The sequence below is a fragment of the Hippopotamus amphibius genome, chromosome 13 (assembly GCF_030028045.1).
Source record: "Hippopotamus amphibius kiboko isolate mHipAmp2 chromosome 13, mHipAmp2.hap2, whole genome shotgun sequence".
Classification (NCBI taxonomy): Eukaryota; Metazoa; Chordata; class Mammalia; order Artiodactyla; family Hippopotamidae; genus Hippopotamus; species Hippopotamus amphibius.
In genome coordinates, this window is record NC_080198.1 from 84,870,164 (window position 1) to 84,894,514 (window position 24,351).

General features: G+C 40.3%; 1 protein-coding gene across 2 annotated transcripts; it reads left to right on the forward strand.

Annotated features, from left to right (window-relative positions):
* Positions 1-1,033: 1,033 nt before the first annotated feature.
* PLA2G12A (phospholipase A2 group XIIA) lies at positions 1,034-23,876 on the forward strand. 2 transcript variants are annotated; one of them, XM_057706256.1, is made up of 4 exons: positions 1,034-1,470; positions 19,544-19,620; positions 20,975-21,140; positions 23,345-23,876. In XM_057706256.1, exons 1-4 carry the CDS (start codon positions 1,254-1,256, stop codon positions 23,461-23,463), a joined length of 579 nt encoding a protein of 192 aa, XP_057562239.1. In that variant the 5' UTR covers positions 1,034-1,253; the 3' UTR covers positions 23,464-23,876. The 2 variants fall into 2 exon arrangements, with proteins under 2 accessions (XP_057562239.1, XP_057562240.1); XM_057706257.1 differs by lacking the exon at positions 1,034-1,470 and adding an exon at positions 4,473-4,933.
* The last annotated feature ends 475 nt before the right edge of the window (positions 23,877-24,351 follow it).

The following is a 24,351-nucleotide window of genomic DNA, read 5'->3' on the forward strand; positions in this document are numbered from 1 at the left end:
TGGCTCTGCACTGCACATTTATTATAAACTCATGAAGCTTGTAACAAACACAAAACGCCAAACTAGAATTTATTGGTAATTCTAATAGAAAGGACACATCTTTTCTCAACACTTGCAATATTGCCCCGAATCTTACAAGTTCTTGGAAACTGCCGGGATAGTAAGATAACTAGATATTTATAGCTCTGGTAAAAATTACCGCAATTGTTATTTAAGGATTCTGCGCCGAGCTGGGAAAAAATACAGGGAAACGTCACTGGAGCTATCAAGTTACAAAATATCTTGAACAGGAAAACTGTGCTTTCCTTTTTTTTTTTTTTTTTTTTTTTAAACTGCGTTGAAGTGTAGAGTAAGGCTTCTTCCTTACCAGGGAAGAAAACTCATGGTTTTTTATCGTCAGACCCTTTTCTTCTTCCAAAATTTCTAAGCCAGCATCTAGCTCTGCCTTTGTCAGACAGGCACCATCACGGCCTTGGGTTAACATGTTCAGTCCCGATATCTCAACCACGGCCACCGTGGTTCAAGAGGAGGTGAGATGCGCATCCGGCCCACGTATCACGCAGAATCACGGTTTCAAACCTCACAGCGCTCTCCTCAAGGGACTACGGGGGCTCATTTCCCTGACGTTGTCTACACCCTGAAAAGCTTGTCTCTCGGGGTGGCTGGGCTGCACCCCCACAGGTCAGAGGAGGTCACGGGGTTCGCCACTTGGCTGCACCCTTACAGCTACCCAGGGAGTTTTCAAAAAATACTGATGCCCACTCGACACCGGGACGAACTTAATTAGCCTGCCTGGGGTATGGCACCTGACATGGGTATTTCGTTAGTTCAACCAAGCCCTCAGGCAGCACTAACACGACGGCCAGGTGGGACGGGCACGGGGGCGCGCCGCGACGCCCACGCGGGTGGGAGGGCGCCGCGGCCACTCTGCGCTCCCGCCTCCCCCTCCTCCTCTGACGCACCACGCTCGGCGCAGGCGCACAGGGGCCGCGGCCCGCCCAGGTGAGCGCGTGAGCCTCGCCCGCGTCTGCGCTGCGGCCCAGTCTCCCCGCGGGAGCTCGTTGCCGGCGGCGAGGGCCCGCCTCCCAGCCGGGCGGGAGGCGCGGGCATGGAGCCGGCCGCCGCCGCCGCCGCCGCCGCCCCCGAGCCGCGCGCCCGCGCCGCTGCCAAGGGCGCCTGAGGGCTCCGTGGGGGTGCGCCCGTCGCGCGGCTCCGGGGACCCGTGCGGCCTAGCACGGCCCGGCGCTGCGCGAATGGCCTCGCTCCCGCGGCCCGCGCTCGCCGTCCTCCTCCTCCTCCTCCTCGTCCTGACCGCTGCCGTCGGGTGCCAGGAGCAGGCCCAGACCACCGACTGGAGGGCCACCCTGAAGACCATCCGGAACGGCGTCCACAAGATAGACACGTACCTGAACGCCGCCTTGGACCTCCTGGGAGGCGAGGACGGGCTCTGCCAGTATAAGTGCAGTGACGGTGAGGGGGACCCCAGGCCCTCAGGGGCCTGTGCGTTCAGGGCTGTTGGGGGGACCGAGGTCGTGGAAGGTGTGCGAGGCCAGGCAGACCCTGACGGCGTCCTCTGCCCCTGGAAAAGCGTAACCACCGCTAGAATCTTGTCATTCCTGGGCGTGACAAACCTGCTGACGAGCTCACACCACTAGAATGTGAGAGAGCGCCTGAGAGTGTATACTCTCCCTTCTGTTTTCGTTGCTTCTGATTTTTTTTTTTCTTTTTCTTTCTTTTTTGTGTGCAGTTGCATGAAAGTTGCCTAAGAACTTAGTGGCGTGCGCATCATGGGGATGGAGTGAAACAGACTGATTTTAGCGCCTTTAAATGAGTCAGCTGAACAGGCAAAACATACCAACCATTTTAAAGTCATGCTGTTTGCACTTTCTCAAGAGTTGGTTTAAATGTTTTTCTGCAAAGCTACAGAAAATAAACTGCGACCTTTGTACAGACTTTTGGTGTACTTTATTGTTGAGAAAGAGTTCTGATGAATCTCTTCTAGAAAACGATTCTGCCAATACTTGACAGGAATCTTTCCTTAGATAGCGGTGACGCTGCCTCCTCATTGTTGGCTACTGTTAATTTTATTCTTTTGATTTACTTTTTCATATTTTTAAACTTTAATTCTATTTGAATCTGAAGACTTCTTTGGCGACATTGTTGATAATAACTATTTCAGGCAGAGATCTTTCTTTTGAAGCCCTTGACTTTTCTTGAATGCTTAAATGTTGTAATAGTTCAGACAAAGTATTTGGGCTTCTTTTTCGAAATGCAGAATGCTAAGATAGTAATTGGGAGATCATGTTCCCAATAAAAGTAGACAGGTTTTGGGCCTAGTTGATTTAATGCTTGGCAGCTCGAAATATGATAGGGAACTCAGTGACTTTAGTAGTAAAGCTGGACTGTACGTGGGTGAATTTGAAAGGGACCTTAGTCGTGTGAAAACATGATGCAACAAGCGGTCATGATTTCTAGTTTTCTGTTAATGGAGGTAAAGAATGAACTATATTTTGTATGCTATGAACTGCTAAATATCATTCCTTCTTAAATGTATGCCTCAGTGCTACCATTAGTATTCAATTGGGAAGGATGTTTTTGTCCTTGTAGAGCTTGTTAGGAAGAATAAGTAATTTGAAGATGAAGTGGTTGCCTTTCCTGAGGCACATGTCATAGTTTTACTTAGTCATCCCCATTCATTAAACAAATATTTGAGTGCCTGTATGTGTCAGGTGTTCTACCAATGGGAGATTTGGCAGTGAAGAAAACTGACAGAATTCCTGTGCATGGAGCTTATATTCTGGTGGGGAGAGACAGTAAACTAAAGAAAATAAGCTGAATCTGTAGTGTGTGTAGGTCTGAAGTGTGCCAATGCTTCCAGAACGGGCAGTGGTGGTGTTGGGAGGCAGTTAGTTTACTCTTTTAAATAGGTTCAGGGAAGGCCTCACTGATGAGAGAATATTTGAGAAGAAATCTGAAATGGTGAAGGTGACACTGCGATGATCTAGGTAAAGAACAATCCAGGCAGAAGGAACAGCAAGCATAAAGGACCAGCGTTGAAAGGCCAGTCAAGGATGACTCTGAAGGTTTTGGCCTGAGCCAAAGGAAGGATGTAGTTGCCGTTTACTGAGATAGGAAAGACTTGAAAGGATCAGACTTCATAAATTTATTATGACTCAAGGGTTCTAGAGTTTAGTTATTTTGTTTATTACATTTAAAATAAAGTATCTCTGAAGTTAAATGGATACTATTATTAAAAATATTATTTTGGTCTTTCCTTTTACTTAATCCTCTTCTCTTCCACAAGCCTCACTAAATTTACCATTGAAGTTTAGAGCAAGGTCTCTAGCATAAAAAACACAAATGAACTTGAGAATTTAGGACATGGTATGCTTCAGTGAAAATCTTTTTGTATCCTAGTAAGTACTATCTGCTTATAGGACTGTGGCTCCAAGTCACCATGTTGATAATTCCAACATAATGAAAATTGTTCTTTAATTGCTGTTACTTGAGAAGTCTCCCAGGAACAGTTTCATCCTTTCCTATATTTTGGAATGTGAGTGACCAAATCAGAACCAAACAGAAACAGGCAAATCTCAAAACTAGAGGAGCATGGTGGTTAAAGGGTGTTTAATAGTTGCAATAAAGAGGTCAAGGGGGCCTTAAAAAAAAGACTTAATGGGGGGAGAGGTGTTGGATTAAAGGGCACAGATTTGTTGCTTTCAGTTATCTTTGCTCTGTCGAAGGACCAGCATTATGGAGACTTGCTCCTTCTGGCAATCCTCCCTAGGGTGGGAATAAGGCTTTATGGAAAGTGAAATAAAGTTACTTAGGGGAGCAAATTTAATGGTCACTATTTTTTTCTTAACTTTTTTCTCTCTGACAGCAGAGAAGATTGAGGGAGATAAATTTCCAATTTCCTTTGAAAAACAGAAAACAAAATTGGCTTGTAAAAGGTTTTTAGAATTATGAATAAGTCATTAATTCATTCAGTGATTGATGTCTTAACAGGATCCCTTTGGCTATTGTGCTGAGAATAAAAAGGGTCAAGGGAGGTGGGCAAGCAAGAATGGAAGCAGAGTGGCAGGTGCAAAAATTCAGACCAAAAATGGTGGTAGTCTTGCTCAGGTTGGTGAGAAGTGGTTGGATTTTGGATATATTTTGAAGGAACAGCCTAGAAGATTTACTAGTGGCTTAGAAGGAGGGTGTGAGTAGAATAAAAAAGGATTCCAAAATTTTTAGCCTGAATAATTGTAAGAATGATGTTGCCATTAACTGAAAGGTGGGGGGAGATCATGGAAAAAATACTTTTCAGTTCATTAGGAAAAATAATAGCATATTTGTATGCTTTTGAGAATGTTTCAGTAGAGAGTAAAAACACTAATGAGGGAGAGAGGAAGAAGAATTATTGGAGTCATGTCCTTAGGTAAGTGAGAGGAATGAATTCTAGTACATAAACAGATTGGCCAAGAGCAGAGATAGACTATCCCTGTTAATAGCAACAAAGGTAGAGGATATAGGCATAGTTGCCAGTTAGGTGGGAGATGTTCAAGTTATCTTCTCATTGACTTGATTTTCTCAGTGAAGTAGGAATCGAGGTCATCAGCTGAGTGAGAAGGTGGGAATGGAAGTGTTGGAGACTGAGGAAAATAGGAAAGTGAATGTACTAGAAAAATAAAGTAGCGTAAGGGTTCTTTGGAGGTTAATAGTCAGGAATTTATTCACTCTTTTTTTTTTCTTTTTTAGGCGCACGGGCTTAGTTGCTCCATGGCATATGGAATCTTCCCAGGGCAGGGCTCGAACCCGTGTCCCCTGCATTGGCAGGCAGATTCTTTACCACTACGCCACCTAGGAAGTCCAATAGTCAGGAATTTAAAGTTTCAGGTGTTTGGGAAAGCAGGTTGGAATTCTGTGCTGTTTCCTACAAAACACAGTGGTAAGATCTTTCTGTGACCCAACAGCCTTCCCCTTAATGCTTCAGATGAAAGAAATTGGTTTGTTGAAAGTATTTACACCAAATTAAGAAAAATACATAGAAAAGAACTATCATTGTCTCAGTCCAGGAGAATCTTTAGATTTCAGCTGCCCATACAGATGATAAAATATAAAGCATCAAGATAAGAGCTGTTGCATAGTCAAAAAGTGAGATCAATGAATAGTATTTCCATGTAGTTGTATGCAATGGATTTGGTTTTTGTTTTGTTTTGTTTGCGCCCTGATGTCCTGAGGGATCTTTAGTTCCCCAAGCAGGGATTGAACCCATGCCCCTTGGAGTGGAAGCACGGAGTCTTAACTACTGGACTGCCAGGGAAGTCCCTGGTTTGTTTTGAAAACTCTTATTCCTATCTCATTTTTTTCCCTTAGCTTTCTGTACGAAAAAGCTAAGAAATTGTAATTTGTAATTTCTGCTTACAAATTTTAGGGGACAGTGACCCCAACACATCATGGATTTTTGGTTTGACTCTGATGTTTCTCCTACTATTGAGTTTTTGCTTGCTTTGTGTATTAGTCTGCTCAGGTTGCTATAACACAATACTACAGACTAGGTGATGTAAACAAGAGGAATTTATTTCTTACAGTTCTGAAGGCTAGAAAGTCCAAGGTCAGGGTTTAGCCAGTACTTTTCTGTGGTGAGGGCTCGCTTCTTGGCTTGCAGACAGCTGCCTTCTTGCATGGTGGGTGTAGGGGGTGCAGGGAAAATATAAATTCTCTGGTGCATCTTCATATAAGGGTACTAATCCCATCACGAGGGCCCTACCCTTGTGACCTCATCTAAACCTAATTACCTCCCAAAGGCCCTGTTACCAAATACATTGAGAGTTAGGGCTTTAGCATATGATTTTGGGAGGCACACAGTTCAGTTCATAGCACTTAGTAAAAACTGGCACCAGTAGAAATGCTAAATATTTTTAATGATCAGCAGCTTATAACACTTTTCATAACACCATTTAAAATGAAATGAATACAGTTGTAATCGTGGTGTCCATATCAACCTTTTTTCTTTTTTTTAATTCTTCTCTTTATTTTTTATTTTCTTTTTAATTTTTATTTTATATCGCAGTATAGTTGATTTACAATGTTGTGTTTCTGGTGTACAGCAAAGTGATTGAGTTATACATATACATATATCTATTCTTTCTCAGATTCTTTTCCCATATAGATTATTACAGAATATTGAGTGGAGTTCCCTGTGCTGTACAGTCCTTGTTGTTTATCTATTTTATGTATAATAGTGTGTATATGTTAATCCCAACCTCCTAATTTATCCTCACTCCCCACCTTTCCCCTTTGGTAACCATAAGTTTGTTTTCTAAGTCTGTGAGTCTGTAAATAAGTTCATTTGTATCATTATTTTTTAGATTTCAAATATAAGTGATATGATATTTGTCTTTCTCTGTCTGATTTATGTACTTAGTATGATAATCTCTAGGTCCATCCATGTAGCTGCAAATGGCATTATTTCATTCTTTTTTATGGCTGATATTCCATTGTATATGTGTAGCACATCTTCTTTATCCATTCATCTGTCCATGAACATTTAGGTTGCTTCCATGTCTTGACTGTTGTAAATAGTGATGCAGTGAACATTGGGGTGCATGTATCTTTTCAAAGTATGGTTTTCTTCATATATATGCCTAGAAATGGGACTGCTGGATCATATGGTAGCTCTGTTTTCAGTTTTTTTAAAGAACCTCCTCCGTACTATTCTCCATAGTGGCTGTATTGATGTACAGTCCCACCACAGTGTAGGAGGGTTCCCTTTTCTCCACATCCTCTCCAGCATTTATTGTTTATAGACTTTTTGATGATGGCCATTCTGACCAGTATGAGGTGATACATCATTGTAGTTTTGATTTGCATTTTTCTAATAATTAGCAATGTTGAGCATCTTTTCATGTGCTTTTTGAAGAAATGTCTATTTAGACCTTCTGCCCATTTTTTGATTGGGTTATTTGTTATTTTTATATTGAGCTAGATGAGCTGTTTGTATGTTATGGAGATTAATCCCTTGCTGTTGAATCATTTGCAAATATTTTCTCCCATTCTGTGGTTTGTCTTTTTGTTTTGTTTATGGTTTCCTTTGCTGTGCAAAAGCTTTTGAGTTTAATTAGGTCCCATTTGTTTATTTTTGTTTTTGTTTTCATTACTCTAGGAGGTGGATACAAAAAGATATTGCTGCAATTTATGGCAAAGAGTGTTCTGCCAGTGTTTTCCTCTAGGAGTTTTATAGTATCCAGGCTTACATTTAGGTCTTTAATCTATTTTGAGTTTATTTTTCTATATGGTGTTAGAGAATGTTCTAATTTCATTCTTTTACATGTAGCTGTCCAGTTTTCCCAGCACCACTTATTGAAGAGACTGTCTTTTCTCCATTGTATATTCTTGCCTCCTTTGTCATAGATTAATTGACCACAGGTGCATAGGTTTATTTGTGGGCTTTCTCTCCTGTTCCATTGATTTATAAGTCTTTGTGCCAGTACCATACTGTAGCTTTATAGTATAGTCTGAAGTCAGGGAGCCTGATTCCTCCAGCTCTGTTTTTCTTTCTCAGTTGTGCTTTGGCTATTCAGTCTTTTGTGTTTCCATACAAATTTTAGAATTTTGTGTTCTAGTTGTGTGAAGAATGTCATTGGTAACTTGTTAGGGATTGCCTTGAATCTGTAGATTACCTTGGGTAGTACAGTCATTTTGATAATATTGATTCTTTCAGTCTGAGAACATTGTATATCTTCCCATCTGTTTGTGTCATCTTCAGTTTCTTTCATCAGCATCTTACAGTTTTCAGAGTATAGATCTTTTTCCTCCCTAGATAGGTTTATTCCTAGGTATTTTATTCTTTTTGTTGCAATGGTAAATGGGATTGTTTCCTTCATTTCTCTTCCTGATCTTTCGTTGTTAGTGTATAGAAATGCAACAGATTTCTGTGTATTAATTTTGTATCCTGCAATTTTACCAGACTCATTGATGAGCTCTAGTAGTTTTCTGATATCATCTTTAGGATTTTCTATGTATACTATCATGTCATCTGCAAACAGTGATGGTTTTACCTCTTTTCCAATTTGGATTCCTGTTATTTCTTTTTATTCTCTGATTGCTGTGAATAGGACTTCCAAAACTATGTTGAATAAAAGTGGCAAGAGTGGACATCCTTCTCTTGTTCCTGATTATAGAGGAAATACTTTGAGCTTTTCACCATTGAGTATGATGTCAGCTGTGGATTTGTCATATATGGCCTTTATTATGTTGAGGTATGTTCCCTCTGTGCCCACTTTCTAGAGAGCTTTTATCATAAATGGGTGTTGGATTTTGTCAAAAGCATTTTCTGCATCTATTGAGATGATCATATGATTTTTATTCTTCAATTCGTTAATGTGGTGTAACACATTTTTTGATTTGCAGATATTAAAAAATCCTTGCATGCCTGGGATAAATCCTGCTTGATCATGGTGTATGATCCTTTGAATGTATTGTTGGATTTGGTTTGCTAGTGTACTGTTGAGGATTTTTGGGTCCATGTTCATCAGTGATATTGGCTTGTTATTTTCTTTCTTTGGTATCTTTGTCTGGTTTTGGTATCAGAGTGATGGTGGCCTCAGAATGAGTTTAGAAGTGCTTCTTCCTCTGCGATTTTTTGAAATAGTTTCAGAAGGATAGGTGTTAACTCTTTAAATGTTTGATAGAATTTGCATGTGAAGCCATCTGGTCCTAGGCTTTTGTTTGTTGGAAGTTTTGAAATCACAGTTTCAATTTCAGTGCTTGTGATTGGCCTATTTGTATTTTCTATTTCTTCCTGGTTCAGTTTTGGGAGATTGTACCTTTCTAAGAATTTGTCCATTTCTTCTAGGTTGTCCATTTTATTGGCGTATAGTTGCTTGTAGTAGTCTTTTGTGATCCTTTGTATTTCTGTGGTGTCAGTTGTAACTTCTTTTTCATTTTTAATTTTATTGATTTGAACCCTCTCCCTTTTTTTCTTGATGAGTCTGGCTAAAGGTTTATCAGTTTTGTTTATCCTCTCAAAGAACCAGCCTTTAGTTTCATTGATCTTTTCTATTGTTTTCTTTATCTCTATTTCATTTATTTCTGCTCTAATCTTTATTATTTCTTTCCTTCTGCTAACTTTGCATCTTGTTTGTTCTTTCTCTGGTTGCTTTAGGTGTAAGGTTAGGTTGTTTATTTGTGATTTTTCTTGTTTCTGCGGTAAGACTGTATTGCTATAAACGTCCCTCTTAGAACTGCTTTTGCTGTGTCCTATAGATTTTAGACTGTGGTGTTTTCGTTTTCATTTGTCTCTAGGTATTGTTGATTTCCTCTTTGATTTCTTCAGTGATCCATTGGTTGTTTAGTAGCATATTGTTTAGCCTCCACGTGTTTGTGTTTTTTACAGTTATTTTTTCCTTGTAGTTGATTTTTAATCCCATGGTGTTGTGGTCAGAAAAGATGCTTGGTGTGATTTTGGTTTTCTTCAATTTACTGAGGCTTGCTTCATGGCCCACCATGTGATCTATCCTGGAGAATGTTCCGTGTGCACTTGAAAGGAATATATATTCTGCTGCTTTTGGACGGATGCTCCAGAAATATCAATTAAGTCCATCTGGTCTAATATTTCATTTAAGGCCTGTGTTTCCTTATTGACTTACTGTCTGGATGATCTGTCCATTGATGTAAGTGGGGTGTTAGAGTCCCCCATTATTATTGCATTACTGTTTATTTCTTCTTTTATGGTTGTTAGCATTTCCCTTATATATTGGGGTGCTCCTATGTTGGGTGCATATATATTTATAATTGTTATATCTTCTTGGATTGATCCCTTGATCATTATGTAGTGTCCTTCTTTGTCTCTTGTATCAGTCTTTATTCTAAAGTCTATTTTGTCTGATATGAGTGTTGCTGTTCCCACTTTCCTTTGATTTTCCATTTGCATGGAATACCTTTTTCCATCCCCTCACTTACAGTCTGTATGTGTCCCTAGCTCTGCAGTGCGTCTCTTGTAGATAGCATGTATATGGGTCTTGTTTTTGTATTTGTTCAGCCAGTCTGTGTCTTTTTGTTGGAGCATTTAATCCATTTGCATTTAAGGTAATTATCGATATGTATGTTCTTATTGCCATTTTGTTAATTGTTTTGGGTTTGTTTTTGTAGGTCTTTTTTTCTTCCCTTCCTCTTTTGTCCTCCTCTCTTGTGACTTGATGACTATCTTAGAGTTGTGTTTGGATTCTTTTTGTGTCTGTGCGTGTGTTATCTGTTGTAGGTTTTTAGTTTGCACTTACCTTGAGGTTTTGCTATAGCAATCTATTAAGTTGGCAGTCTCTTAATTTCAAGTGCATTTCCAGTATCCTGCACTTGTACTCTCCTTTTCTCACGATTGCTGGCTTTGATATCATATTTGTATGTGAATTATTTCCTGCCATTACTGTATGTTTGCCTTTACTGGTGAGCTTTCCCACTTGTAATTTTCTAGTTTCTAGTTGTGGCCTTTTCCTTTCCACCTAGAGAATTTCCTTTAGCTTTGTTGTAAAGCTGGTTTGGTTGGTGCTGAATTCTCTTAGCTTTTGCTTGTCTGTAAAGCTTTTGATTTCTCCTTCGAATCTGAATGAGAGCCTTGCTAGGTAGAGTATTCTTGGTTGTAGGTTTTTCCCTCTCATCACTTTAGATATATCCTGCCACTCCCTTCTGGCCTGCAGGGTTTCTGCTGAAAATATCAGCTTATAACCTTATGGGGATTCCCTTGTATGTTATTTGCTGCTTTTTCCTTGTTGCTCTTAATATTTTCTCTTTGTCTTTAATATATGTCAATTTGATTAACATGTGTCTCAGTGTATTCCTCCTTGGGTGATCCTGTACCTTCCTAGACTTGGGAAACTGTTTCCTATTCCATGTTAGGGAAGCTTTCAGCTATTATCTCTTCAAATATATTCTCAGGCCCTTTCTCTTTCTCTTCTCCTTCTGGAACCCCTATAATAATGTAAATGTTGGTGCATTTAGTGTTGTCCCAGAAGGCTCTGAGACTGTCTTCATTTCTTTTCATTCTTTTTTCTTTATTCTGTTCCATGGCAGTGATTTCAGCCACTCTGTCTTCCAGCTCATCTGTTTTTCTGCTTCATTTGTTCTGCTATTGATCCCTTCTAGTGTAGTTTTCATTTCATTTACTGTATTGTTGGACTCTGTTTGTTCCTTAAATCTTCTAGGTCTTTGTTAAACATTTCTTTTGTCTTCTTGATCTGTGGCTGCATTCTTTTTTCTGAGACCATGGATCATCTTTATTATCATTACTCTGAATTCTTTTTCAGGTAGAATGCTTATCTCTACTTCATTTAGTTGTTCTTTGGGGATTTTATCTTGTTCTGTTGTCCTCTGCCATCTCATTTTGTCTAACTTTCTGTGTTTGCGGTCCCACAGGCTGCAGGATTGTAGTTCCTCTTGCTTCTGGTGTCTACCGCCTGGTGGGTGAGGCTGGTCTAAGAGGCTTGTGCAGGCTTCCTGGTGGGAGGGACTGGTGCCTGCCCACTGGTGGGTGGCGCTGGGTCTTGTTCCTCTGGTGGGCAGGGCCATGTCAGGTGGTGTGTTTAGAGGTGGCTGTGGGCTCAGGAACACTTTTAAGTAGCCTTTCTGCTGATTGGTGGGGCTTTGTTCCTTCCCTGTTTGTTGTTTGGCCTGAGACTTCTCAGCACTGGAGTCTACAGGCTGTTGGTTGGGGGCCAGGTCTTGGCATCAAAATAGTGGTCTCCACGATAGCTCTTGCCAATGAGTACTTTCCAGTACCTCTGCCACTGGTGTCCTTGTCCCTGCAATGAGCCATAAGTGCCCCCTGCCTCCCCAGGAGACCCTCCAAGACCAGCAGGTAAGTGTGGTCCTGTGAAGTCACTGCTTTTTCCCCTGGGTCTCAGTGCACCCAAAGCCTGTGTGCACCCTCCAAGAGTGACATTTCTGTTTTCCCGTGTCCTGTTGATTTCCTGCAATCATGGCTCCCTGGCCTTCAAAGCACAAAGCCCAGGGGTTCATTCTCCTGATGCCAAACCCCCGGACTGGGGAGGCTGACGTGGGGCTCAGAACTCTCACTCCTGTGGGAGGACCTCTGTGATATAATTATTTTCCAGTTTGTTGGTCACCTATGTGGCAGGTATGGGATTCGACTGTATCACTAATGCACCTTCCTACCATCTTGTTGTGGTTTTGTCTTTGGGAGTAGAATATCATTTTTGGTAGGTGCCAGCCCTTTTTTGTTGATGGTTGTTTAGCAGTTAGTTGTGATTTTGGTGTTTGCATGAGAGGAGGTGAACTCAGATCCTTTTACTCCGCCACCTTGTCCTCACCTCTCTCAATCTACTTCATATCAACTTAATCTTTAATAAACAACCTTCTATGTAAGTTGCTTGGAAATAATTATTTGAACATAAAGGTGAATTTAGAACTTTAAAACACTTAAAAATGTTTCAGGAAACTAGTTACTTCCATTTTCTGTTTTGGGTTTTTTTTAGGTTTTTGGGGGGTTTTGTTTGTTTTGGTTTTGTTTTGTGTTTTGCTGTGGATAAAGAATATTTTCATTTCAGCAAGGAATGTTTCTCATTTTTCCTTCTGATAATTTCCTGGGCACCCACTTTGTGCCAGGCCTCTAGGTGAGCAAGAGAAAATTGCTGTCTTGATAGAAACTGACTAATTATGTTAATTTGGTTAATAAATGTTAAAAGAATGAAACCAACCAAGGGTATATGAAATGGATATATAAGGGAAGGGGCACTATCTTAAGAGTGAGCAAGAAAGTCCTCTCTGAGAAACTGCCGTTAGCAGGTTCCTTCAAAAGAAACAAAAAAGAAACACATGCCCCCTTTTCCACTTACACTGAGGAGCTGATTTTACCAGCACTTATTTCATGGTGTTATTGTCCAGTATTTCATGTACAGTAGATCTTGGTTCTTTATTACTCCATTTTATCAACGTCCCTCTTAGGACAGTTTTAAGCATTAGCCCTGTTTGAGATGACTACTTCTTCCATCCTCATGCCTCTGTTTTCATTTTTGCTAGCTGATTTTCTCTGTACTATCTTCCTTCCTCTTTATTCTCCTATAGTGGGCATGTTTTGTTTTGTTTTCTCTGACTTCATTTGCTTCTAATCATTCTCCCATTCAAAGGTAATTATCTTTTTCAAAATGAGATAATGTCTGTATATATTAATACACATGCACACATGTATGTATCACTAACATTGTATACATCAGAATGTTCAGAAATGTTTTTATAGACTCAAAATCAAAGAAAAGTGCATGAGTTTATATAAAAAACAAGGAAGGGAAAATAGAAGTGCTACTGTTGTATGAATATATGACATTGAGAGAAATAACTCTCTTGTTAAAAAAAAAAAGCAGATTAGAAATCCACGTGCCTTTAAAACTCTGGGCGGGGGGGCAATCAAGATGGTGGAGTAGGAGGACATGCGCTCACTCCCTCTTGCAAGAGCACCGGAATTACGACTAACTGCTGAACAGTCATCGACAGAAAGACACTGGAAGTCACCAAAAAACACACCCCACATCCAGAGACAAAGGAGAAGCCGCAGTGAAATGGTAAGAGGGGCACAGTCGCGTTAAACTCAAATCCCATAAATGCTGGATGGGTGACTCACAAGCTGGAGAACAGTTATACCGCAGAAGTACACCCACTAAAGTGAGGGTTCTGAGCCCCATGTCAGGCTTCCTAACCTGGGGGTCCAGCAACGGGAGGAGGAATCCCCAGAGAATCAGACTTTGAAAGCCAGTGGGATTTGATTGCAGGACCTCCACAGGACTGGGGGAAACAGAGACTCCACTCTTGGAGGGCACACAAAAAAGTGTGCTCACCAGGACCCCGGGGGAAGGAGCAGTGACTGCATAGCAGACTGAACCAGACCTACCTGCTGGTGTTGGAGGTTGTCTGCAGAGGTGGGGGGCAGCTGTGGCTCACCAAGGAGACGGGGGCACTGGCGGCAGGGGTTCTGGGGAGTGCTCATTGGTGTGAGCCCTCCCAGAGTCCGCCATTAGCCCCACCAAAGAACCTGTAAGCTCTAGTGCTGGGTGGTGTCAGGCCAAACAACCAGCAACATGGGAACACAGCTCCGCCCACTAAACCAGATTAAAGTTTTACAGGGCTCCGCCCACCCAGCCCAACCCACCATCAGTTCCTCCCATCAGGAAGCACCCAGGAGCCTCCTAGATAGCTTCCTCCACAAGAGGGCAGATAGCAGAATCAAACAGTATCAGCAGTATTTCATCTTGTGGAACTGAAAACCACAGCCATAGAAAGATAGAGAAAATGAAAAGGTAGAAGACTTTGTACCAGATGAAGGGACAGGATAAAACACCAGAAAAACAACTAAATGAAGAGGAGATAGGCACCCTTCCAGAAAAAGAATTCAGAATAATGATGGTGAAGATTACCCAGGACTTTGAAAAAAGACTGCATGCAAAGATAAAAAAGTTGCAAGAAAAGTTTACCGAAGACCTAGAAGAATTAAAGAACAAACAGAGATATGCAACACAATAACTGAAATGAAAAATACACTAAAAGGAACCAATAGCAGATTTACTGAGGCAGAAGGGCGAATAAGTGATCTGGAAGACAGAGTGGTGAAAATCACTGATGTGGAAAAGAATAAAGAAAAAAGAATGAAAAGAACCAAAGACAGTCTGAGAGACCTCTGGGACAACGTTAAACGCGCCAACCTTCACATTATAGGGGTCCCAGAAGGAGAAGAGAAAGAAAGGACCCAAGAAAATATTGGAAGAGATTATAGTTGAAAACTTTCCTAACATGGGAAAGGAAATAGCTAGCCAAGTGCAGGATGCACAGAGAATCCCAGGCAGGATAAACCCAAGGAGAAACACGCCAAGACATATAGTAGTCAAATTGACACAAATTAAAGACAGAAAAATTATTAAAAGCAACAAGGGAAAAATGACAAATAACATACAAGGGAACTCCCATAAGGTTAACAGCTGATTTCTCAGCAGAAACTCTGCAAGCCAGAAGGGAGTGGCACGATATATTTCAAGTGATGAAAGGGAATAACCTACAACCAAGAATACTCTACCCAGCAAGGATCTCATTCAGATTCCATGGAGAAATCAAAACCTTTACAAACAAGCAACAGCTAAGAGAATTCAGCACCACCAAACCAACCCTACAACAAATGCTAAAGGAAATTCTCTAAGTGGGAAACATAAAGAGAAGAAAAGGACCTACAAAAACATAAAACTCTAGGCCCGGGGCTTCCTAGGTGGCGCAGTGGTTGAGAATCCTCCTACCAGTGCAGGGGATGCAGGTTCAATCCCTGCTCCAGGAAGATCCCACGTGCCGTGGGGCAACTAAGCCTGTGCACCACAACTATTGAGCCTGCACTTTAGAGCCCGTGAGCCACAACTATTGAGCACATGTGCTGCAACTACTGAAGCCCACGCGCCTAGAGCCTGTGCTCCACAACAGGAGAAGCCACAGCAATGAGGAGCCTGCACACCACAACGAAGAGTAGCCGCCACTCACCGCAACTAAAAAGAAAGCCCGCGCACAGCAAAAAAGACCCAACACAGCCAATAAAATTAATTAATTAATTAAAAAAAAAAAAACCCTTGACAAGAGAGAACTTCATGATAAAGATTCAGGGAGCTAGAATGGCTTCCCCAAGGGCATAATGCTGATCCAGCCTTCCTCCCTTTCAGTGAAGAGATTTCTAGTGTGGTTGGGTAGATCAGATGCCTGTCGCTCATGGTACTCCAATGAGAAGTGTAGGCTGGATAAAATTTGATTTAGGTGAAACCACAGTTGGCTAAGTGGTCTATCCAAAGGGTTGGGTTAATGATATCATGGCTTCTTGTAGAGAGGGCTCATCTGTAGCAGCGTGTTACAGACCTTTGTCCTGGTTAATATCTGTACCTCAGGTTTGTGAATATCTGGGTATAACAAGTAACATTGGATGAATACCTGTAGGTTTAAAATCTGCTGAACAGTCCTGAATGATGAACTAAAACTAACAAGATAGAGTTTTATAAGCTAGTATTTTAGGCTCAAAAATTAAATAGCGGAAGTGCTGAGCCTCTAGCAGTAGATGTTAAAAAGTTCATTTTAGAAAAAACAGGTGGTTTTTTCTACTGTATTCTGCTGTATTTTAGCACTGAGACATAGCTGAAACATGTACTGGCTTAGACTGTATTAGTACAAGTAGTTTATCCAGCTCAAAATAGGCCCATCATTCCTAATGGTGTTCAGTTTGGGGTGCCACATTCTGGATGTGAGAAACTAGAAGTAATCAGTCTTTGGAGGCTGATGAATGCTCATCAAGCTCAAAAGAGACTGAAGGGTAAACAGCATTACCAATTTATCTATTTATAATGAGTACTATAACTGCCGTGGAGATTAGCCTTCCAAGTCTTGTGCTCATTCATTCATTTATCAACAAATATTTACTGAGAACCTAACCATGTGCCAGATACTGTTCTATGTGTTGGGGGTACAAAACAGACAAAAATTCCTGTCCTCCAAGAGTTTGCAGTTTAGTATGGGGTAGTGATGTAATATGTTAGAAGGTCATATGTGCTGCAGATGGTATGGTCAGAAAATGCCTTGAACGTGAAGAACATGAAGAAGTATGTAGATATCAGGAGGAATCATATCCACCAAGAGGAACAGCACGTTCAGTGGCACGAAGGCAAGAGCAGACCTAGAGTGTCTGTGGCCCAACAAAGAGGTCAGACGTGATAGAATGGAGTGAGGAAGAAAGGAAGAGGAGAGAGAACAATGAGGAGATGAGGTCAGAGAAGCCGTGGGGTGGGGGTGGGGGGCAGATTATATAGGGCTTACAGGCACTGAAAGGACTTTGGCTTTTATTCTGAATAGAATGGGAAGCCATTGGAGGGTTTTTGGCAGAGGAAAGACTTAGTCTGACATATATTTTAATAGGATCACTTAGGTTCACTTTTGAGATTGGACTATAGCTGGAGGTGGTTTTGGGTAGGGAATCCAAAGTCAGGAGACTAGTTAGGTTATGGCAATAATCCATGGTGGTTTGGAGCAGGTTGGTAGCAGTAGAGGTGGTGAGAAGTGGTTAAATTTTGAGTATTTTAAAGGTAGAGTGAACAGAACATGCTGTTGAATTGGATGTGCTGTGTGAACTGGATATAAGAAAATGAGAGAATTAAAGATGGCTGAGGTTTTTTCCCTGAGCATCTGGGAGGATGGAGGTTCTACATTAAGTCCCCTATATATGAACCTTCAAGTTGCAGACTTCCTAAGATGCAAACGTGTGTTCGCATGTTCCGTCACATAAGTTAGTTCACGTGTCTGGCGTACGTTGTCACACATGTGCATCCTCTATAAGTCGTTGCTGCCACAAAGGTTACAGAAGCAGCCATTCAGAATGCAATCCAGTGTTACCGTCTCGTCTATCATGAGAGGAAAAGAGCTATTACCCAGACATCACTGGATTGTTTTTTCAAGAGGGGAGATAGAATTGAATCCAGCAAGGAACCAGAACCTGTGCCATCCACATCAGGCGTGAGTGAAACTGCACCTTGCCCTCCGTCTCCTGTTACTGACCGTCCTTCAGCTCTGCCATCTCCCACCTCCTCTCCCTCCTCCAGTCAGTAACTCTCCTTGCCTGTTCACTCAGTGCCAGCCCCTGTAAGCCAGCTGTTGTACTGTACTACTGTTCTTTTCAAGGTACTGTACTGTAAGATTAAAAGTGTTTATTTTTGTGTGTTTATTTGTTTTTTATGTACTATTTGTGGGAAAAGTATTATAAACCTATTACAGTGCAGTACTATATAGCCGATTGTGTTAGTTTGGTACCTAGGCTAACTTTATTGGACTTATGAACAAATTGGAGTTACAAACGTGCTCTCAGAATGGAACTTGTTTGTATGTAGGGGACTTACAGTATTACCTGAGAAGAGGGAACCGTGGATGGAGCAGGTTTGGGGGTGAATGGCAGGAGGTACATCTTAAGTTTGAGGTATCCATTAGGCATCCAAGTAGTTAGGATATCCTCTCTCTGTGGGCCCTTTGAAGTGGAATGCCAAATCATAAAGAGTTTTCTTAAGAATGAAGGACTAAAAGCAGGAGTGGAAGGATCACAGTGACTCATCAGTGATAGCCTGAAGCATCTACCTTCATCTTCCAAGGGCCCAGAAACGACCCTCCTCTTGGACAGTGCTAGAGAAACTTTTGTCATTGGCTTTCTTTTTCTCTAGGTCCATCATAACCATTCCCTTTTGTACACGTTGTTTTTCAGACTGGGTGGAGCTTTATATCTTCCTTGAGGCTTTACTTGGTCACCTTAGTTGAGCATGTGAGTCTTGGCAGCTCACTGAAACCATTTTTAGTTCATTGCTTTGAGAGGGTTACTTACTTTGATGGCTGATTACTGGAAGGGTTGTTTTTTTTCCTCCTCACTTTACTTTTGGAGGGTAAACTTATCTTTAGGTCTCCTAGTAATAAATGTTAATTGCATGAAAGCTGGTGAAATACTTTGTGTTTCTCCTAAGTATTCAACTGTGGGGTTGCATTTGGAGTAACTGGGATATTTTGTTTGTAGAAGTAAAGATAAATGGTAGCCCCAGATATTTGAAAGGATTATCATGTAAAATAGGGAAGTGGATGGTTTTGTGTTCCCAAGGAGGCAGAGGATTTACATGAAAAAGAGAAGAAAGAACTCAACTGTTAGTGCCTGTCCACAATGGAATAGGCTGTTTCTTGACACTGTAGGATTGTGGGAAATATTCAAAAACTTCCCTATATTGAAGTGATTTCTCTATTACAAGAGGAGAGATTTCTGAATTATCTTCCAACATTTAAGACTGCTTTGATCGTGTTTTCTTTATCTTACTGAACTGTTGGTGCTCTTAAAGAGAGTATAACTGGAATGATAGTTTATTAAGCTGTCTTTATCCCTTGCCTTTTTTCTTCTGTGACAGAGGAATATATTTGTGAAATGGTTGGTTGGAATCAGGGTTAGAACATGTGGTCCTGTATTGTCTTATAATGATATTAAAGTAATTAAATGATCCAGTGACCTTGTCTTCCTTAGCTTTAATGGTTATTGAGGTTTGTGTGCAATGGAGCTTTGGCTGAGGTTGGGAAGATACAGTTCTTGCCGTATAGATTTTAAATGAAAAATGTAAAAAAATGTACAGGAAAATAGAGTGGATTTATCTTTCATATATATGGACCTAGTCTGGCATGTAACCTCTGAAATTGACAGAAGTCCAGAACAGGGATTTATATGTTTGTATGGTGTAGGTTTACAAGTATAATTACATTTTATGAACCACTATAACATTTTGTGAACTATCATGTCTATGTGCACATGTATACATTTGTGCATATTTTGCTTCAGGAGAAGTAAAGATAATTTGGTAGACAAATTAGCATTTTTAATGCTCATCTGAATAAACACATATTCACTTGTGTCAGCATCCTAAATACTAAATATTTCCAAGGCTAGTCTAGCACGTTGTAGACCTTTTTGTGTATGTATTTTCTAACATATTTGAAAATTAATTATGATACCATTTATATTTTATAGGATCTAAGCCTTTTCCACGTTATGGATATAAACCCTCCCCGCCGAATGGATGTGGCTCCCCACTGTTTGGTGTGCATGTAAATATTATTTTTTATTTGATAAGTTTTTATGATTGGTAGGCTATGTAATACTCCTGGTAAACCATCAGTGTGTTCTCTGGTTCACAAATAATTCTGCTTGTTGCAATAGTGATCAAGTTTCTTACATTCTTTTATAGCTAAAATACATTTAATAAATCCTAATGAAACTAAATGGAGTAAAAGTCACATTTTATTTTTTAATCTTGTAGATGTTAATACCATTTAAATGATGTTCCATGTCACAAACATGACTGAGAAGTTTGGAATATAGAAGTAACACAGGATGAAAAAGTATAGGAAAGCATAATATTTTCTATATTAAAACTGGGCTAAGTGGGATAACTGTGTGTTTGTTGTAGGGGAAGCTGAATCTGAGCCAGTTTTATGGGGAAAAGATGCTTTATGAAAGTGATTCCTATACTGATGAACCTAGTGGCAGGACAAGAATAAAGACGCAGATGTAGAGGATGGACTTGAGGACGGGGGTGGGGGAGGGTGGAAGGGGAAGCTGGGACGAAGTGAGAGAGTAGCATTGACATTATATACACCACCAAATATAAAATAGCTAGTGGGAAGCTGCTGCATAACATAGGGAGATCAACTCGATGCTTTGTGATGACCTAGAGGGGTGGGATAGGGAGGAAGGGAGGGAGGCTCAAGAGGGAAGGGATATGGGGATATGTGTAAATACAGCTGATTTGCTTTGTTGTACAGCGGAAACTGCACAAAGTTGTAAAGCAATTATACTCGAGCAAAGATCTGTGGGAAAAAAAAGTGATTCCTAGACACAAGGGTTTTGCATATAAAGTTACTTGAAATAAAGATAATCACACACTCAAAGGGATAATATCTTTAGGGAATGGATGAACAGTTAAAGATTAAACCATAATCTTGGAGCTTAGAAGTTATTAGTGACATTTCATATAAAGTACATTTTATTGAAGGAGGAGGCACAAAATATACTTTGGAATATCCAAAAATCTTACTTGCATAGCTCCTACAGAAGATCTTCTAAAGCTCTTAGCTTTATCTTTCTGTTTTTAAAACTATGTTTCGTGTTTTGGACAGTTGGAAGTTGCATTTGCTGCAAGCAGATGACTGCAAATTCTCTAACATTGCAGGATAGGGAGCTTTGAGGCCTGGCTGAGAAGGAGAGGACAGCATAACATGGGTGGGTGCAAGTGAGAATAATGGAGAGATATTTAACCTGGAAAGCATTTGGAGGTAGATACAGATTTTGGAAATTATCTGTATAGCAGTGTTGTCTTTGATTTCTAAGTCTCTCTGAATGTACTGCTTCAGAGAAGGTTTGAATTTCATCAACAATAATCCATCCCAATGTCTCTTTCAGCTTAACATCGGCATTCCTTCCTTGACGAAGTGCTGCAACCAACACGACAGGTGCTATGAGACCTGCGGCAAAAGCAAAAATGACTGTGATGAGGGGTTTCAGTATTGTCTCTCCAAGATCTGCCGAGATGTGCAGAAAACACTAGGGCTAGCTCAGCATGTGCAGGGTAAGGCTGATTCGGTGGGATGGGGATGAATGCAGTTTGTAAAGTTTTACTAGATGCTTTGTGTGTTAGTACAAGATTTACCAATAGAAATCTTTCACTGTGTATTACCTTATCTACGGTGACACAGCCCCTTCAATTTTCTGAGATGAGTCAACGGTTTTGTCATCTAAAGTGATTTACAGTCACAGAAGCAAGAGGTGGTAGGAAATCTTGGGAGGAGGGTGTGTGAGGTAGAGAAGAATTCATCCACGATCTTGTGCCCTGTAGTATAGTTCTAATTATCCAGAGCCTAAAGCTTGAGACTCTGGATGCAGTGAAGTGCAGAATATAGCACATTGGATTCAGAGTAGGAAGTTCTAGAAGATTTGAGTCTTAAATCTGTCTCTTCATATGTATCTGTGTTAGGACGGTCCTCAAAACAACCCCCAGGTTCACTGATTGGCTAAGAGGACTCACAGGGCTCAGCATATCGTCATACTCATGGTGGTGACTGTTGCAGTGAAGGGATACAAAGCAAAGTCAGCAAAGATAATAGGAGTTTCAGTGTCCTCATTTATAGAATGAGAACGAGAATACCCATCTCCGAGAGTTGTTGTAAGGGTAAAATGAAGTATTTGTAGAAATACATATTGCTGTACAAATACTAGTAGTTAACAAGCTTTCTTTCCTGTCAAGCCAAAGAATGTACCATACACTGAAATCAGAAGAGGAAGGCCAATAAGGGGCAGGAAAGGAAACTACCATTTTTAATCACTTTCCATAAGATACTGTGTTAGACTCTCTCCTTTTCCCTTTCCCCTACTGTCTATAAAAGCCTTCCACTTTGTATAATTCCTTGGAGTTTTTCTCTACTTGCTAGATGGGATGCTGCCCGATTCATGAATTGTTCAATAAAGCCAATTAGATCTTAAAAAAAAAATACTGTGCTAGATACTTGAGACATGTTTTCACTGATGTTTGTAGAAGCTCAGAGCACTAGTTGGCCTTTGCCCCTTTTTAAAGGAAGGAAACTGAGGTTCAGCAACAGGTAGCTTGTCCCAAGTTGCATAATTCTGACTCTAAAACTTGTATTCTGTCTACTCCAGTATTACCCAAATAGTCTCATATTATAGGTGTTATTCTGAAATGCTAGTAATAACTAGGAAGTAATAACAAGGAGGAAATCTCTGCTCTAGGTGAAGCTTGAACTCACAACTTCTGTATCCCTTTGAATGCTTTTGGCTAAGGTAAACTAGTTGTCCAGGTGAAGCACAGATAGATGTGTTTCCTGTTATCTGACCTAAGGATATACTAATGTTGCTAAATGATGAAAGGAACTACCTTGCATTCTCCTGTTTAGTAATCATAAGCTTTACACGTCTGTAGTTGGTTGTTTTCCTTAATGGCACAGCCTTTTGGAAAACTGAAAACGCCAAGATGTTCTAATGAAAAGTTTCTTTCTTAACATGAATATTGGAAACTAGAAGTATTTGGATAACTAAAAGCCACTTTGTGTCATGTCCCTGTAAGTATAATACATTAAGATGATCTTACCTGGGTATTCCAGGTTTCTTAGAATAAGAAAAGTTAAATCTATTATCTTTTTTATAGTCTTTCAAAAAAATTAAGAAACCCCACCAGAGGAAAAACACCTTTGATCCCTGTGTCTCCCCTCCCAAGCCAGATTTGAATATTGGTCAGAGAAAGAGCCTGGGGTCCATTTAATACTTTAAGCATCTTCAATGATATGTGATCATTAAAAGCTATTGGCAAGCAGTGTCAGCTAAAAAAAAAAAAAAAAAGCTGTTGGCTATACTTAAATGTTTTGAGGTTTCTCTGTTTTTAACCTTCATTTTTTCTGCACCTAAAAGTCCTTCCTTAAAGTGCAAACTTAGGAGTGTTATCAGGCATCTCTATTAGTGATATTTTTCAGATAAAAGAAAAATTAACAGTGATGAACTGATCAGTGCTATTGAGAGAGACTTATTTGTCTAGTACAAAAAGTTGGGTTGAACAGGTACATGCAAAGAAAAAGTAGATACAGGTAGAGAGGCTGAAATGGAAAGTCTTTGTGTATACATGCTACTAGTTTGCAAGGGTTTGGGACAACTTTTACCTGAAATAGGTTTAAGTGCCCAGTAAGGCTGTGTCTGACACTGTGCTGAAACATGTAATATATGTGAAGAGAGAGAGCCCAGCAGTAATGGCACTTTCTTGCTTTGCAGCGTGTGAAACCACTGTGGAGCTCTTGTTTGACAGTGTTATACATTTAGGCTGTAAGCCGTACCTGGACAGTCAACGAGCCGCGTGTAGGTGCCGCTATGAAGGAAAAACCGATCTTTAAAGAAGATGCTGACAGGTGGCGACAACCGATGAGGACAGAAGAACATAACCTTTGACAAAGAGCAAATGTTTTTACCCATAAAGCTGCCTTATTTTTGTGAAAGGATTATTTTAAGACTTTATTTTGACATTAAAACTTCAAACTAAAGAAACAAATGCAGGTTCTCTTCCTGGGTGATGCTGCCTCAGTGTGTCACACTGTCTTGACCAGCCACAGAAGGAGGCGCATGTTAAGGGGAGAAGTTTTTAAAAGAAAGTCTAACTCAATTTTCACAACTGTATTTACCAAAAAATAAGGTCAAATGTAAAATTCATTATAAAGTATGTTCAACATTATCTTATTTGGAAATATGGGGAAATCTTCACTTAGAAGTATGTTTGTTTACTGTAAAATTTAAAATATACACTTATGCCCCAAAAGATGTGACTTCATTTTTGCTCTTTTAATTAACACATAATATACAGTTTTTCCATAGGTCACTGAGCATATGAATAAGCCACATTGCTATGAATGACAGGACTAGTTATAAGGACAAGGACCATCTGTTTCTCTCATAAAATTGGAACCATCCTCTGGGACCTCTTAAGAAGCGAAACTAGGATATGTAGGTATTAATATGTGCCTAGAAGGTGATATGAACAAAATTCAGAAACCTAGTCATTCCCATTTTATGAACAACTCATGACAAATGTCATATGTTGCTATTACCTTTGCTTAAGTTGGAGAAAAGATGGATTCAGTGAGACAAATGAAGAGTTGTTTAACATACACATCAGAGCATTATATGCTGTCATGCTTTGGTGTTTACTCCCTAATACTTGCTCTTCATGGTAGATTCTGGGATATTTTTAAAAGACTATAAACCTTTTACTAATAGTGGCCTTAATA